This window comes from Aulostomus chinensis, chromosome 5, assembly GCF_037954235.1.
Source record: "Aulostomus chinensis isolate RoL2024-O1b breed Wild chromosome 5, RoL_Achi_v1.0, whole genome shotgun sequence".
Classification (NCBI taxonomy): domain Eukaryota; kingdom Metazoa; phylum Chordata; class Actinopteri; order Syngnathiformes; family Aulostomidae; genus Aulostomus; species Aulostomus chinensis.
The window spans coordinates 26,572,698-26,589,654 of NC_141324.1; the positions used below are offsets into that span (position 1 = coordinate 26,572,698).

A 16,957-nucleotide genomic window follows, 5' to 3' on the forward strand; every position below is an offset into this window, starting at 1 on the left:
TTCCAACTGTCCTTCCAGAAGCAAAGGTTAATTTGCCAGATAACACAAATGAGTCGGGGCCGTGCAAAGCCTTAATTCATTGTGAAATGTTGATTAAAATATTAGCATATGAAAAAGATGAATGACCTCAAAGATGCAGAGATAAAAGCAGTCAAAAGTGGTTGTGTAAGGTCGACCACCGAGATGAAACCGTCTGATAGAACATGCTTGGTCAGCCTGTTGGTTTACTGTCAATGTTGTGATGGAGATAAGTGATTAATGTGCTAAATATATGCAGTGCAAAAGTGTTTGGGCGAGCACGCAAATACATTTCTGGATGGCACACTTGTCCTCGAATGTACAGCAAATAACCGACAGGAGAAAATAACGCGATGATCCTTTCCGCGGTCGATGTTTCAGTTTTTATACGTGTGACTCAGAGGAGCTTTTTAACTTCAATGAGAAAACATACAGAAATAAGAGTTTGTATCAGGTAACACCATGAGTGTCACACCCCTGATAACAGAAATAGCCTGTGAAAAAGGGACAAACTGGCCACGTTTGCCTAAAATACTCTTGTAGTAATGTGCTGAAATGATGAACATGTTTTAAAACTATTTGATGTTCCTGAGCTTGCTCGGAAGGACCAATGGAATGTTTGCATGTCTCCACAAATCAATAATAGTAGCAGCTCCTCATGACTTAAATGCTAAGGTGTCAACCCTTTTTTTTTTTTCTGATGACAAACGATTTTGCTTCCTCACTCCGACCGTTCTCAGAAATGTTGACGTAACTGTAGGTCATAGTGCCTCGTGCAGCCAAGACACCACATTCTTTCCGCTCGGTTTACCTGCTCAGGTAATGTGTTGTGACTACTGCTGTATCCATGGCGATGAACCCCTGCAGATGCCCTCGACCTGGACTCCTGATTAGCATGCGTTGATGAGGGCCTGAGCTCAGCCCTGATTGGTCCTGCCGGCTCCTGGCATGGGCTCTGGATCAACCCCTGCAGAAGACCCAGCTGGCTCTGGGAGCTCATCTCCCATCATGCTCACGCCTGCTGCATTCCACATGACTGGCCTCATCCTCCGGGACGCTACAACCGTCAGTGTATAGCACACACAATTCATTTGAAACATATGCAACTTCAGCAGCTGAATCTATAAATCTGCAACCCAAAGAGTTTTTTCTCAGCATTTCCCCTCTGGACAGAACGCTGGAATCTCCTTATGTCATCATTTTTTTTTTTTCCGGTTGCTCTCATGCTGAGCCCTTTTCAGAATTCTCCTGATCTGTTTTTTTTTTTTTTTTTTTTTGCAAGTCATGCCTTTTGAGTGGGAGGCTAACAAAGAAATCAGCTGAAAAATATTCTATGTACAACCCGTCAGCCGTCACTTTTGCCCTCTGGTTTGAGTCTCCGCTGCCTCTGTCCCAGCCCTCCAGCCCAGATAAAAAGGAACCTTTTTTCCAAGGTGTTTCGCAAAGCATTATAAAACGGTTGCCATGGATACCCAGTCTGAACACGCTCCACATACAGGCAGCAGAATAGGAAATGACAGATAACAGGCAATATTTTGCATTTAAGAAATTCTCATGTTAAAATGCTGAGGCTCCAGATGGGGGTTGTGAGAGTCTTTGTTGCGGACAGTAGAGCCACATTTGAGGGTCTTTTTTGCTTCTTGCTCCACAGAGGTGGGTTGAATGGTATTTTCCACCTCATTTGATCTTTGTTGTTTCTCCCTGAAGAGATGACCTATATTATCTAGGATGGGAGATCAAAGAAGGCTTTTTTCCACTGTGATCCCATGAAGCTTGCATCTTACAAGCCCCAAGAATAATCCCTGATTGCACAACTGCCTTGCTGAAAACATGGCCTTGAAGCTAAAGAGTGGAAAAACAGCTTCTTTTGTAGCTGATCAGTCGACAGGATTCACAATTTTGCAATTTAGCAGACTCAAAGCATTTGGTGGTGAAGATAGTAATTACTGCTCTGTTCTATTATTATGCTCTTTATAAGCATGTTAAGGCAAACTTTTGGCACAGTTCAAAATTTAGTTTGAATCTCAGGCTAACTGTGTAACTCATATTTGCCCCTTAGAGCTAGCAGGAGATGATATGTAAGCTGATACCAGCGTGTTAAGGGTCTATTCATCAGCCATTTACACCATGGACATAAAACAAGGTCACCGGTGGGAGGTGGCTACCTGCTGGGAGAAAGTGTTCACCTGCTGCTCTCCTGATGCTTTCTCTCCAGTAACCCAATTACTGGTTCTTATTCCTCCTCTAACTGGGCTTCCCGTTCCATTTCCAGTGTTCCAGATGATGTCAGAGACACATGGATGCCGAACATAGCAAGCGAAATGTCCATATGTCTCTGTGACCTGCATCAGTCGCCACGCATCTCATTATCTACAACCAGAAGCTGCAGCTGGACCATGGTGTTCATTCATCAAAAGACGGTTTGTCCCAACAGCGCCTGAGCAGGCAATGGAGAATATGGTGGCTACTGTGGGAAACCATGGTGTGATTTATGAGTGGCTTCTCAATTCTACTGGTTTAACTTCCACTGTACAAGATAATGAACATGGTGGTTCCAGTCCAGAGCACAGGGTCGATGGACAGGTATCGGTCAGGTGGAGAAGAATATTTTTGGTTAAATAAAAACTATTATTTCCGTTTGATTCTTTTTTTGTAAGCTGTACCCTGTTTGATATTTTTGGCCTTTTTAAAAGACTAAGGAAAGGAAAATGGTCGCCGGGAATCCAAAGAAAATTATCCAACAATGCCAGCTTTGGGAGGCAGTTGCTTCCCTCCTGTGACAACTCAGTCAAGAACTGTTGTTTTTGTTTTAATTAGTGACCCCTCATCTCCCCCGAACACTAAATACTCACACTTATTGTATTATAATTTCTACGGCCTCAGAAGGGAGCCCAGCTTCCATCCCTCAAACTGTGGAGCCCTCTGACTTCTGCAGCATCCACGGCGTTAATGATTACAACATGTCCTGGAGGGAGAGGATTTCTCGCTGAGCTCCCATTCCAAGTTTCCACATTCCCAATTAGCCAGTAGAGCTCAAGCTTAAGGAATGAAGCGAACCCCCTGCAGCTCCTGATGATGCTTCAGATATGTCTCTTAGCTGTTAACCAGCGTATTACACACAGTCTGACGAGTAAATGAAACTAGAGGATGGAGTCAGAATTCTGTGCTCTGGCTGTGCAGATAAGAAAAGCCAGTTAGATTTCGGAACCCAACAAGGAGATCCACTGGAACTATTTTTGACTCTTCTATGTGAGCACTACAATGATGCATCACCGCCTGGGATGCCTGGATGAGTGAGGGATGATCCATTTTCTGATAAGCATCTGAAAATGGGATGAGCAGATTGGATGCAGTTTGAATATATATGAGTGTAGGCGACATCATTCATGGTAGACGGGACAGGAGAGTCTTAAATAACTATGACAGACATGATATGATCACCGAGGAATACATTGAATTATTGAATTACTGCTGCAGTGTGGACGGGAATGCCTCTCCCAAGATTCCATCCGAGTATGAGATGTGTGTTGGTCACAATGAAAGCACAGTTTTCTCTCTCTCTTTCTCTCTCTCTCTCTTTTCTTTTTCTATCTCTTTTTCTGTCTTTTTACAGTGAATACCCCAATTCATCAGCACGCTCCCAGGTGAGTTTAATAACCCAGGGATGTCTTGATAATAAATTATATCAATACAAGTTGGAAAGTCTGGAGAAATAATCGGAAAGGTTTGGGGAGTTTCTGCAAGAGTCTGCAGTGTTTCACCTGTAGGTCATGAAACAATATCTCCCATAACAATGGAAGCAATTACACCAGTAGCTGCACCATCACTGATAACTGGAATATCTCTCAAGAGCCCTATGGACTGATGACATTTAGGTTACGCTTTCATGTATTGAGTTAATTATGAAAAAAAAAATGGCCGAAAGTCTTCAGCACAAAGCCGTGCTGTCAACGAAGATGAATGTGAGGCTGCTTCCCGTGAATCCTCAGTTTGGTGTGAAACATGGAGGAAGTGACAAATTCTAAAATTACAATGTAAACCTACGTTCACAGGCTGATTGCTGATTGTTGTCAAGAGTTGTTGAGAGGAAGTAATCGCTTCAATATGAGGTATTAACAAAGACAGTGATGTGTTGATGCGGATGATTTGTAGTCTTGTGTGGTTTCGGCTGATGCCGCAGATAAATTAGGTTCTTTTTATTACTGTTTAGAAAGTTTATTCATAATTCACTATATTTACTGCACTGTTAGTGCTAGGATGCTTGTCCACAGTTACTCAGAATGAGAGAAAGATGAATGTGCATGCTGATGAAACCGCTACTCGATGTGCTCCTGCAGCAATTACACAGTCTCCTCATCATTCAGCATCATCGCCACACACCAGTAATCCAGGGTCTGAGCGGTGGTTCGTAGCGTCACCAGACTCAAGGACCTGGCTCTGAACTTGCCAGCCTGCTTCAGCGCTTGTGTGAGATGTTCACATGTTCTCTTCTTGTCCAATACTTCCAAGTACACAGTGTCATCAAGCATTTCCTAGAAGTCAATACTATTTAAACAGACTTGTGACAACAGACGAAGGGGGTGGCGTGGCGTGAGTTGCCGCCTGGCAACCTAAGGGTCGCTGGTTCAATCCTCACTTCCCCCGGTGTTCATGTCCAAGTATCCTTGAGCAAGATGCTGAACCTCTAATTGCTTCTGATGGCCCTGCAACAGACTGGCCGCCTCTCACCCAATGGCAGCTGGGATAGGTTCCAGCCCCCCTGCGACCCTTAACAGGATAATCAGTATAGAAAATGGATGGATGGTGACAACAGTAGGCCAGTGTAGATGATTTGATCTATTTGTGGGCATCAGTGACATTCCTGAGGGGCTTTAATGCTCTTTAGCTGCCGTTCTTTCAGAATTTGGTTAATAGATGCTGACCGTATCCATGCTGATCCAAAATTTCCCACAAGTCTTTAGTAGTGCTGAGATCTGAGATCCTAATGAGACCCCCAGTGGGAGTATTTACCCGTGTACTGTCATGGTTTCCGTATTGTTTCTGTAGAGCGACTAATGTATCAAATTGATTCATTTTACTTGATGATTTTGCAAAATTCTTGCTGTATCTCCACTTTGGATGAGATGAAATTGCATAGCTTGGTTTTAAGACCATGTAAGCCTCTGTTTGAAACTCAGAAACATCTGTTCTGTGTCACTGTATCTTCTTATATTGCAAGAGCCAGCAGCTCTATTGAAAGCTGCTTCAGACCTTCAGACCTATTGGTTAACACCAAGGATTAGAGACAACTCTTTAAACCCCGCCTGGATTATTGCCCGTGTCCGTGCGGACTCCGACTACAGCATGCAAATAGGAGTTGTCTCTGTTCTTCCTAATAATTTATGGCATAAACACATTTCTGGGTCATAATTCTGCAGTCAACTCTCTGGAGCATCAGCGTGGAGCTTTGGTTATGCATGCCCAACCACCACCACCTCGACCACATCCCCTCCCCTGCCAGTTGGCTCCAGCCTGGGATCACTGAAACACATCTGGGCTCTGTCACATTTCATTTTCTAAGACATACATGGACACATACAAGTAATTCAATGTAACCCAGGGGGAGAGGAGAGGAGGCATCTGGTGCAAAAGAGGATTAATTCACTGCTATTGCATCAATGCAGGCAAGAAAAGAATAATCTATACATCCATTATCATTTTTGGAGGTATTAATAATTATGACATTCATCAAAGACTCCCACACCAGTGTGCCAGGCGCAGCTGCTGGTATCTGCGGGATTTTGGAGTAAAGAGAGGAGAAAATCAAGAGAATATTTCTAGTACAAACACGATAGATGCCCTGAGCAGCCCTCTTTCGTTTTCTCACGTTGCCCAATAATCTCCTCCAATGGAAACTGCGGCTAGCCCGCCCCTGCCGGTCTATTGTGAATACGCGTTCAACTGGAAACCACTCTTCCAGCTTTGGCACCAAAGTGGCGCACCACGACATGCACAGCTGAAGGAAGAGTGCGCCTTTGAAGATGCTTGACAGTCGAGCCGTAATTTCTGGTAAGACACTGTGTTGATGTCTCTCTTTTTTTTTTTCAATTTTTTTTCAATTTTTTTCTTTCTTTTTTCTTTTTTTAATTTCCTCACCATCACCGACTGAATAACCAGAGCTTCTTTTGTGTTTAACTGCCGCATCTGTGTCCACCTCGAGTCCCGTGTAGAATTACAGCAGGATCTCTCCTCTGACACTGTAACAGCGAGAATTTTATCATGTGGAATAAATGGACGGGGAAGAGTTTTGATGTCAAGGCGTTGAGACTTGGGGCAATGCGCACTTCACTCCTGCCACTTTTACTCGTCAGATTTAATGAGGATTTTGTAGCGATTGGATACAGATATTATACATATAATACATCTGATTCGCGTCGGTGAAATGTGTTCGAGACACGATGGGGGGGGGTGGTAGAGAGAAATGACAAAAGAGAAAAATCCTGTCCAACTTTTTATGGCTTTTATATTTGCATTGATTATTGTATCGTGTTGCGAGTCTGATTATTTGGCTCTGAGTTGTAGTGGTAGTTATGAAATCATGGTGTTCGTCAGGCCGAGGACGAGGTGTGGATGTTTGTCATCTGTCTGCACCTTTGTGAGAGCAAATATACCGTTGTTTGGCTTCGTGCTGGAGCTGGAGACGTGTCGCTGTGCTTCTGGACATTTTCAGGGCCCCTCCAGCTCCGCAACAGCTCATATTTGCTTCACGGGCTTTCCAACAGAAGGGAAACAGATGCGCTGTAATGTCAACAGTCGATTACTCATGCAACACTGCGCGAAAATATGCGCCCCCGCAGCTCGGACTGAGCGCTGAAACCACCCTGCTCTCCCCCTCTCCTCTCTTCTTCTCCTCTCTCCTCCATCCACCCTGCCAGACGAGCAGCTTTTTTTGAGGAGACAAACCGACGAGTTGGCAGCTTCCTTTCAGCACCGCAGACAGAGACACAATCCCGACTTGTCCACACCCACTTCTGCTCCACGTTACCGCTGCCCTTCTCTCCCCAAACATAGAGAGAGAGAGGTCCGCCTACGCGTTATCAGTTTTAGTGCAGGTTGACTTGCTCTTGCCCAGGAGGCATTTGAGTGCTTATTGGATGTGATCTAGAGAGAAAGCCGCTATAAACAGCAGCTGAACACCGGCGTGTTGTTTGCTGGAGCTCAGGTGCACAGCTGCGCTGATAAAGGGGATCTTAATCATGATGATTTCTGGTAAGACACCATTTGGAAAACATCTTATTAATCAGTGCTCTGAAAGGGAGTTATAGAATGAGTTATTTATGAACCGAAGTCATTGGCTGCTACAATTGCTGGTGATTAGTCCAATTAAATACCTAGCGACCATTATAATCAGGGAGGGATTGCTAGAGTCTAATTAATCAGCCTTATCCAATTATTATTCACCCCATGTGGCTGAAGCTCATCAGCAGATGTGTGTAATCATAATAAATGTTGGTGCCTTCAGTTGCCCTTTGGAACAGAGCTGCTGCTGCTGCTGCTGCTGCTGCTGCTGCTACTGTGCAGCAACATCAGAAGTGCAAACACCTCTGTCGGTGTAAACCAATGGCTAATAGCTTTTATTTGCTTTTGTATATGTGAGGAACACTGTCATCTTGAAGCGCACTTGTGCCGGCTCATGTTGAAATTGATTGGATATGAAAGCAGGAGGGAGAGTGTTGGTAGGAGAGATTGGTGGGAGACAGAGGATGCAGCAAGAGAGTAGAGAGGCAGGAGTGAGGTAGGAGAGAACATGCCTGCTGGCCTGCTGTCTGGACACATTACAGTTTCTTCGGCTGATATTGCACCGGCACAGCTGAATATAGATAAATAGCCTTCGTTGTTCACCGCTGTCAATTCGCCTTTGCTTATATTGATCCAGCAGCAGCAGATGAATCTTATGGAGTCTGTCTGATGACTAATATTTCCTCCTTCCATAGATGTCATTGTGCAAAGAAGCAGTGCATATTCTACCTGTAGGATAATCCCAGATACATGAGTGGATTAACTTGCTAGTTGAACCCAGGGCAGAAATGATGTATGGGCTCCCATTAAGTCCCTCCTCCGCTTTTCCCTCAAGTAGTCCAAAGCAGAGGAGTGTAAGGGCCTTACGCCTGGAATACACTGGAGATGAGCATGGTGTGTTCCATCAGCGGCGTTCACCAGGGCCATTTGCTCCGGCCCTGCAGCCCAAATGGAAACATTTCTATGGGCATAATGTCATTTTAAAATCCTTGAGGACCCCAAGAAAAATATACCTGCCATGAAAAATAAAGACGCTTTACACAGCGAGTGCCGTATCAGGCACAACGGCCATGTTCTGCTTCGACTGATTACAATGATTGTTGACTGCAGAGACCGTCACTACGCTCACGTTCCAGGCTGTCAACCTACTCGGTGTGTTTCAGACTTTACATTTCAATTTTATTGTGTTTTATTGCTTCGTATTGGCGAAGAAATTACATCTTAATCATACCACCTCTAGTGGTAACCACAGGGTTCCCGGAGTGTCCCGCAGGTACATAGCCGCTTCAGCTGGTTGGCGGTCCAACCTTGCATGTATGATAAATCTGGATTATGGACGTAATCTCTTAGTGAAATGAACACATTAACTCTAGCTGTTCATAAAAGCTTAAAGTCTCTATCATTTATATCATTAATCTCTGTTGTGTGTCCTGTCAGGTTGAGTGACAAGCCTGCTGCCCAACCGCCACCATGATAGCCACGGGCGGCCTGCTGCGCATGAACAGGCGCCAGGATTCCCTCCGCTCCAAGAACCGAGCGGAAAACAAAAGGAAACGGAAATCCAAGAAAAAGAAGAAGAACGACATTGTGGTGGTGAAGGGGAAGCTTAATCTCTGCTCTCCGGCTGGTTTGGTGGCTGCCGTTGGAGTTATTGTGCTCATTGTTGGTATTTCCATGGCCATTCTGGGCTACTGGCCTAGTCAGAACCAACACCAGTACCAGGAGCGCCGCAGAACTGGAGCCTATCACAACAGAATGAGTTACTCCAAAAGTCCAGTGGCTCCTTCTAACCTCACCAGTGATAAATCTCCATCCAGTCAGACAAATTCGCTCAATCACAGCCATTCTAACAGCAGCGACCCTGAACCCTCCCCTCACTGTGGCTTCCTGTGTGACTTTCTGAACAACTACCTGTACTCAGACAATCTAAAAGTCTTTGGACCACTGGTGATGGGGATCGGCATTTTCCTTTTCATTTGCGCCAACGCAGTCCTCCACGAAAACCGAGACAAGAAAACCAAAATCATCAACCTGAGGGATATCTATTCCACAGTCATCGATCTTCACAGCATACGGTCGAAGGAGTACTCGCCCCTCAACGGTATGGTCAACTACACTCAGTCTAGGAGCGCCGAGGGTCCATCTGCCTCTTTCCCTGCAAGTGGGATGCTCACTCGCAGTTCCTGGCCCTCCACCAGACTAAGTTTCCAGGGTGAGATAAGTGGTGATGAAGGGTTGAGTCGCCAATCGCTGGCCAGCAGGACACGTAGCTGGTCCAGAGACGTCCAGACCTTCACAGACACTGTCTACAGTATCTACAAGGACTACAGCAATAGCAGCGAACAGGCTCCGCAGCCCCGACCGTGGGAGACCACCTCCATCGTCACCTCCTCTGTGAATGCTTTCACCCTCCCCGTCATCAAACTCAACAACTGTGAGGTGGAGGAGAGAGCAGAGGCGGAGGGCCGCTCAGAGGACGGGGTTGTCATTGAGGCAGCCGCTGAGAATATTAGCGAGGAAGGACAGGCCAGCGGCTGCCAGATGGATGAGATGGACACCAAGGACAAGGACTCCAGCGTGACGGATTCACCCTCGCCCCAGCAGAGACATGAGGACATTTCCTCAGACACAGCTGACCAGCAGGGGGCGCAGCAGGGTCAGACTCAGCTCCAGTGGACCCAGCTGTTTCCTCCATCACCTGTTGCCAGGGCGATGGGGTCACGGCTGTCACTCAACTCCCTCACAGATCAGCCCAGGTCTGCACGCCGTTGCAGCCTCTCTGTGTCTGTGTGTCGTCAAGGCGACAGGGCCAGGCGCTTTAGCTGTCCTCGTCTGGAGCGCTCTAACAGTAAGGGCTACATCAAACTGAATGACCTGGGGGGCGAATCCTTCGACGCCCCTGACACAGACACTTCTTCAGTGGACGCTGAACAGAAAGTCGCATCGGACGCGGCGGTGTCGGCGGAGGAAGCTCAGGGAGAGGAGGGCCTGGCGACACCCAGCGGCTCTGCAGAACGCTAGACTAATTATTTGCTAATGAGCCCCAGAAAACTCTTTGATGTCTATGCTTCGTACCTTCTTCTAGGGCTGCTGATGAGAGGATGACCATTGCAGATGGAAAGGAAACGCTGAGAGTGAGCAGCTCGAAACATAGCCATGAACACTCAAGAGCAAGACTCTTTATAAATAAACCACACCCACAGCTCAATATTCAGATGTAATTTTTCTATTTTTTCAATGTAGCAAGAGCAATACTAAAGACTTGCAAAGAGTTTTAGTAACGATTTGTACAAAAAAAAATTTAAACAAGAAGAACTCACTAGAGGAGATTTGCCTGAACAAAGATGAGATTTAGCTTTTCTTTTGTATGACATTAGGGCAAAAACTGTAGCTTGTAGAATTGCCAAAACTCTCACCAAACACCACCTGTTGTACTGTAGCATTTGCCACAGAAAACAAACTAGTCTAGATTTGTCTCTCTGCATTGTTATGTGAATACCACGTGAATAGGTGAGCTGAATTGAATCTCAGGTAGATGTTCGGTTTAGGATCGGGACCTTGAGGATGAGGTCTTCCCTATGTGCACACTGGTTTCTAAGAACATTCATGGTTGAATAAACTTGACTGTAACACCTCTGTTGGGTCTGATACTGTAGGTGTCTTTATGTGATAATAGATTAAATGCAGTGAATGCAATTTAGATTGTTTGCTCCAAATAGTTGCATCAAGAACAATTAAAATGATGAGAAATTGAATCAATCTGGGGATATTATTTTTTTTCCTGAGTCTTTAAGTGTTTTTTTTTTTTTTTTTAGACCTGCAGCAGATTTGAAAGATTTTGTTTTGCTGCGCTTTTTTGCAGCATCTCTCATTTCTGAGGAAGACCGCAGTGGTATTGATGTAAAATGATCTGTGATTACTGGACTGAAACAAACAGGCTGTAACTGACCTTTACAGCTCTGGTTTAAATGACTGGATTTATATCTGCTGATTCACAGTTGGAGACAAATTAAAAAAGATTATCGCATGTTTTCAGGGCAGCGTAAGCCTGCAACTCCAGTGCTGTTATTAGGGCCTGAGCCAAACTAGTCAGAACAAAGTTTCCTGTTAGTCCTCACTTAAGTTTGGGTACAGTAACTGCTACAGCCGAGCATGATTAATGTCCCAGTCAGCAAAAACTCGGCTTGTAAGTTGGTTTGAAAATTGACGTTGAATGACAAAAAAAGATTCATCCCTCGATGTTTAAATGTCGCTGAAAAAAATGCACGTTGATCACTTTCAGACTGTTCCAAAGCCTTGACGTTGACCGTGAGCTCGGGATGCCGCATTTTGATTTATTAACTATTAATGGTATCCTCAGATACTTTCAAAATAAGGCAATTTACAAAAGATATAGGTAAAATATGCATCAACAATTGTCTGCTGCATGTGGGAGACCATCCAGGGTCGTTGTATTGCATGTAAAATTTCTTTAAAAAATTCTTTTTGAGTATCAAAAATGCAGATTACATCATCAGATTTACCTGCCACAACTTCACTGTTCCTCTTTTTTCTACTTTTTTTTTTCTTTTGGTCCATTTCTTTGTGTCACTGTTTTGTGTCTACAGACAGAGATATGACATCAGTGCATGCACAATGTAATGGAAATCTTTAGTTACCGGCTGTCGACATTTAAGAGGTGTTATGTAATTGTGGTTCATGGACCAACAAGGACCCTCAAGCAGCTTCAGGAGTGAGCGCCGGAGTGCTTACATCTCACTAGTGGTGGAAAGAAATAATGCACATTAACTGAGGCACTGCACAGAAGTACAATTCTGACAAATGTGGGCTTTATTTGAGTATATTTCCAGTGACTAACCTTCAGTGAGGAATGTCATATACTCAGTTGTGTAAATTAGCCAAATTGGAGGTTTTACATGAACGTGACCATCCAACATGAAAGCTCATAATCAATTTTAACCTTCCATCGCCTACAAATTGTGACAAAATATGAGGAGTTAGTTTGCAAAACAAAAACAAAAAACGTTTTTCAAATAGATAAAGTGGGAACATATTTATAAAATGTAAATAAAAATATTATTATTGTGAGTTAAATCAGTGTAACACATTTGAATTTATTGAAGAAATGTCTAAAAAAAATTCAGTATTGTACTCAAAATGCGGACAGGCAAGGAAAAGCAATGATAAAAGCTGCCAGATATACAGAACAACACGGTTTATGATGCTGTATAACTTGAATCACAGCTGTTTTCAAGGAGCTCCACAGTCAATAGGGGGTTAAGAACTCCAGATTAAATCACGACTGTATTTAATGAAGAATTATTTTCCTTGAGACAGGCAAGGAATAGAGCCCACGTGCTCAAGAATCCTTTGGGTGCTTTAGATTATTAAAAATATATCTGACTCTATTAATCCCTCTTGCAAATGAGCTTTTCATGCATTTTATTTTTGCTTGGGCAGGTTGAATATTAGTAATTTTGTACTGTATGTTATACAATTTTAATAACTGAATTTTTTTTTAATTAGGAGTTTGTTTGTTTTTTTAAATCATCTTTCATTAAATTCTACAGTTTAATGCAGTTCGGGCTCATACGGCCATCTGCTGGTTAGATATGACATGGAGAGCATTTCCACTACCACAGTTTACCAGCAGGTGGCAGTAGCGGGGCGCTGGATGTGTCTTCAACGTGGGCGTGCCTGTTTAGGAGGACTGTGGGGGCCGTTTTTTTGAGACGGGAGGAGCGGGGTTAGCTCGGTTCGTCTCTGGCAGGGTTTGCCAAAGCTAACGCTTACAGGTGTCTGGTCCTTTGTACCCGTACGAGCCCAACGTGGAGCTTCCCAGTCCCCGGTTGCACACACGGACACCAGCTGGTGTGTCGGAGCTGTCAGAAGGGTCAGGTAAAGCGGGTTTATCTCACTCCTGCGTGCGCTCTCTACAGAACAACTTTACAGTCAGTATCGATACATTAGGCATTAAATAGAGTTGTCCTTGATTTGGTTGAGCTTATAAAGTAAACTAGCAGTAAACAGCTCTGGGAAGGTTAATTTCCAGAATCCGATGCAACGTGTATCCTGTCAGTAATGCTACATTTTCCATTTGTCTCTTGTGTTTCAAACACTTTGCCAACACACTGTGACCTGCTGCTTTCCTGCTGACCTGGAATGTGACATGGTGAGTAATGCTTCATCTACGCAAGTGGGAAGTAACATAGACACAGTTAACATGCAAACAAGTGTTTCACTTGGAGCAAAATCAAAATAAAAGATCATTGATACAGTAAAAGGACTTGTGTAGGGCGAGATTTGGGATTTGAGGGACGAGAGCTGAAAGAAGGACCATAACCGACTCTTTTTAAAGTATTTCATGATACAAAAAGTTGATGTTTTAAGTCATCCCACTGCCTTCTGCCCTGTTTTAAAAAACAAAACAAAACAAAACCAAACATCTCCTTTATTATTTAAATGTCACTGACATTTTGTTTCTTTTAGGGCTGGTTGTGTTTTTGTCTTTAAAGACAACATTGTACTCTTGTGCTCATTATCTTTCCTGGGCTTATAACTGCTGAGCAATGAGTTTTTCTCTCTCTCTCTCTCTCTCTCTCTCTCTCTCTCTCTCTCTCTCTCTCTCTCTCTCTCTCTCTCACACACACACACACACACACACACACACACACACACACACACACACACCAGAAGTTTGCTGGCATTGGCAGATCAGAAATGGGAAGCTTGCACAGCATGTGTTTCCCCTCATGTTCTCCCCAAAATAGAAAAGTGAATGAATCAAAGGAGGAAGAGCTCTTTGCTTTAACCCTGTCACACTCTCTGAGCTGCGCAGTTACTTTAATGTATTGTCTTTTTTTTTTAAGTGGATTTACTCTATATGTGCTTCTAACTCGTCAGCTTTAACACGGGCCGTTACTCCTCACGATGCAGTGTGCCCATACTCACACAGTTCAGTAGTTTTAACAGGTTTATGGCCATGAATGATGAAGGTGAATGTACAGCGCCAGAGAGATAAGACTGGGTAAAGTCCGTGAGACTTGTCATGTTCATCGGCTGCTGGTGGCGTGGACACTGTCCCGCATGTTCCTCTTTAGAGGTTCTCCAGTGGAGGATAGGAAAAATGTGCTGAGCGAGGACTCCTGTCACCGTGGCTCAAGAGAAATCCTTGTTGTGCAAAATGTTCTTGTGGTGGAGTCCATATCTGTTGTACGTGATTGATTATGTAACTGTAATATTGAGAGACCAAAGGCTTAAAAGCTGACAGGAAAAGACAGTTGATGACGTGGAAAAGTGAATTTACATGCTGCATTTTATATTAGAGAACTGAACTCTGTTTAGCCAGCATGCCGAATAAAAACCTCAGAATGGCGTAGCGCTGCAACAGTTAATCTATTATAATATTCTGACGATCATTTTCATATTTTCCGTCTTCTTCAAGCAAAAATGCTGATTCTGGACTTTTGAATATCTTTGTGTTTGACTTTTGGACTCTTGGAATGGCAAAACGAGCATTTTGAACATGCGATCATGGGCGCGGACAAACGGTCGATTAATTTTAAACTACTCAGGTGTTAATCTTTTAAATAATCTGCAGATTAACTGCTGATTAAAACAATCTTCACCTGCAAACCTTAACCTGACACATTCCGGGTATTCTGGCGTCGTTTCCTGAACAAAATGTGGTTTTTCTCACAGACCAAAGCCAGCAGCAAAGACTTAGAAAGTAAAATTGTCATAACAACATTTGGAAGTGCTGCACTTCTGTGATTTATTCAGGCAGTCGTAAAAATGAAAGGCCGCACTTGTTTGCCATAACTCTACTTATGACTGTAGTACTACTATGTGATTGGAGGTATACTGTTACTGTCATCTCTGTTGCTGTAACACTGTAAGGTGTATTTAAATTATTTGTGGACCAACATGTGTCTGGCGTGGTTTTTCCAAGCTGGACCACTGGGACACAGGAAGGTTGTAATTATGTGGAGGCGGTGGGGAATTTCCAAATTTTTGGCTGGTCCTGGAATGCAGTATATTTATCAACACTGTACTTTCACCAGGTATTACATTTGCATTTTTTTATTATTATTTCAAAGTAAATTTCAATGACCTTGCGGAAGAGGACATTTTTATGACCCCGGTGACCTTCACCGGGGTCCCTCGTGGAAATACCCCCCCCCCTCCCCCCCACTTCAATCCTCGCCGCACTTCATGGTGACTTATCAAGATTCAATCTTATCGCTGTGCTTCAAGGAAAGAGTCCGTCATGTTTTGGAGGCTTTAGGGGAGAAATTTCCTCTGGTCGTTTTGGTGTTGCGAGTGACGACGGCTATCTGTGACTGTTCGTCTTTGGAATTTCAATCAATACGACTGTGAGTTGAGGTCGTGATGCATTGTCCTGCAGGAGAAGACGCTTTTGTACCCGCTGCTCTTAGATGCTGTGGCTCACTCAAGCTGTGGATGTGGAAGTCGGCATTACGGGTAATAGGTCAAGAAGTGAAGTAGTCTGTAAATCTCCGTTATTATCACCATTATAGTGATAAGACATGCAAAGGTTGGAGTAATTTAATAACCGCAGATAGAAGGCACACACCATTTCCCAAGAAGCACGTGTGACCGGGACAGCGGGGCAATTAATCTCCCAGAGGAATCTCAGTGGATAAATCATTGGAAAGTATTGCCTTGATTTCGGCAGTAGATTTAAAAACATTCAAAAATGAGATCTTGCTTCGAGAGTTTTATATTGTTCCTGCTCAGAAAAAAAAAGTTTTTAAAGGAACATTACAACTTTCTGGGGTAAATACACTCATTGTCCACACAAGAGCCAGACAAGAAGTTCGATACTGTTCTCTGCCGAGCTGAGCTGAGCTGAGACTCAAAGATACAGCTAAGTGGTACTTAGCTTAGCACAAAGAATGGTAGTGGATGGGAAGTATTGGCGTACCTCTGTTAAAAGTCCTCAGATACACTTTTCTTCAAAACAATCCTCACCTGTGTGAATCTAACGATGGTTGTGGAAAAAAATGAAACCACCATCTAAGATTTACACGACAAGATTTTGGGATGCGACTCGGTTTCTGCTTCAGAAGTGCTGAATGCAGTGATTTGATCCTGAAGACCAAGATCCTGAAGCTGATCTGTTTGATGACTTGTGATGGAGCCATGCTAACCTGCCCATCCACTACCATTCATCGTGCGAAGCTAACGAGTGGTAAGAAGATCTCTGTGGCTTCCAGCTTCCTGATGCGGCACAGAGGAGGGAAGGGAATCCATCATGTTGTCTGGCTCGGGGCATGACAATAAATAATGACTCATTTGAACAGCTAGAAGGGCCTTCCTGTAATACGCAGACCTCTGCCAAAGCCAATATAAAGATATTAAACTGATATTTCCCAAAATGTAAGTGTTCATCGTTGGCCACGGTAACTCTAAAAGGTTCAGTCAAAGTGGTCCGACAGTTTTAACGCAATCAAGCTTACAGGCAGGCAAATAAATTAACAATGAATAACAAAAAATCCACAGACGCAAGTGAGAAGATAACTTTCTTTGGTGACTTTATTAGTAAAGTATCCAATTCTGTGACAGTCTTGTCATTCCAACTTTTTAAAACTAACTATGACTGTGACATGAGCCCTAAACATCATGGTTACTTTCCCCA

At 43.7% G+C, this 16,957-nt stretch overlaps 2 protein-coding genes across 6 annotated transcripts in view; both read left to right on the plus strand.

Moving 5' to 3' along the window:
- The first annotated feature begins 1,278 nt into the window (after positions 1-1,278).
- tmem200cb (transmembrane protein 200C, genome duplicate b) lies at positions 1,279-11,070 on the plus strand. Of its 3 annotated transcripts, XM_086205052.1 has the most exons (4): positions 1,279-1,671; positions 2,291-2,438; positions 3,632-3,662; positions 8,734-11,070. In XM_086205052.1, the coding sequence occupies exon 4, from the start codon at positions 8,767-8,769 to the stop codon at positions 10,315-10,317; it is 1,551 nt and encodes a 516-aa protein (XP_086061178.1). In that variant the 5' UTR covers positions 1,279-1,671; positions 2,291-2,438; positions 3,632-3,662; positions 8,734-8,766; the 3' UTR covers positions 10,318-11,070. The 3 variants fall into 3 exon arrangements, with proteins under 3 accessions (XP_086061178.1, XP_086061179.1, XP_086061177.1); XM_086205053.1 differs by lacking the exon at positions 1,279-1,671 and having other exon boundaries at positions 2,283-2,438; XM_086205051.1 differs by lacking the exons at positions 1,279-1,671; positions 2,291-2,438; positions 3,632-3,662 and adding an exon at positions 5,810-6,066 and having other exon boundaries at positions 8,734-11,068.
- A 1,695-nt stretch (positions 11,071-12,765) lies between these two features.
- epb41l3b (erythrocyte membrane protein band 4.1-like 3b) overlaps positions 12,766-16,957 on the plus strand; it is a 48,322-nt gene continuing 44,130 nt past the window's right edge. For 2 of the 3 annotated variants that reach the window (XM_086204266.1, XM_086204267.1), the window contains exon 1: positions 13,235-13,468. The gene's annotated coding sequence lies outside the window, so the exon portion shown is untranslated. Of the gene's footprint in view, positions 13,195-13,234; positions 13,469-16,957 lie in introns of those variants that run through there. The other variant, XM_086204272.1, reaches the window with a different exon arrangement.

Bases quoted from the DNA above. Each gene is read 5' to 3' on its own strand.
- tmem200cb (XM_086205052.1), top strand. From the start codon at position 8,767: ATGATAGCCACGGGCGGCCTGCTGCGCATGAACAGGCGCCAGGATTCC.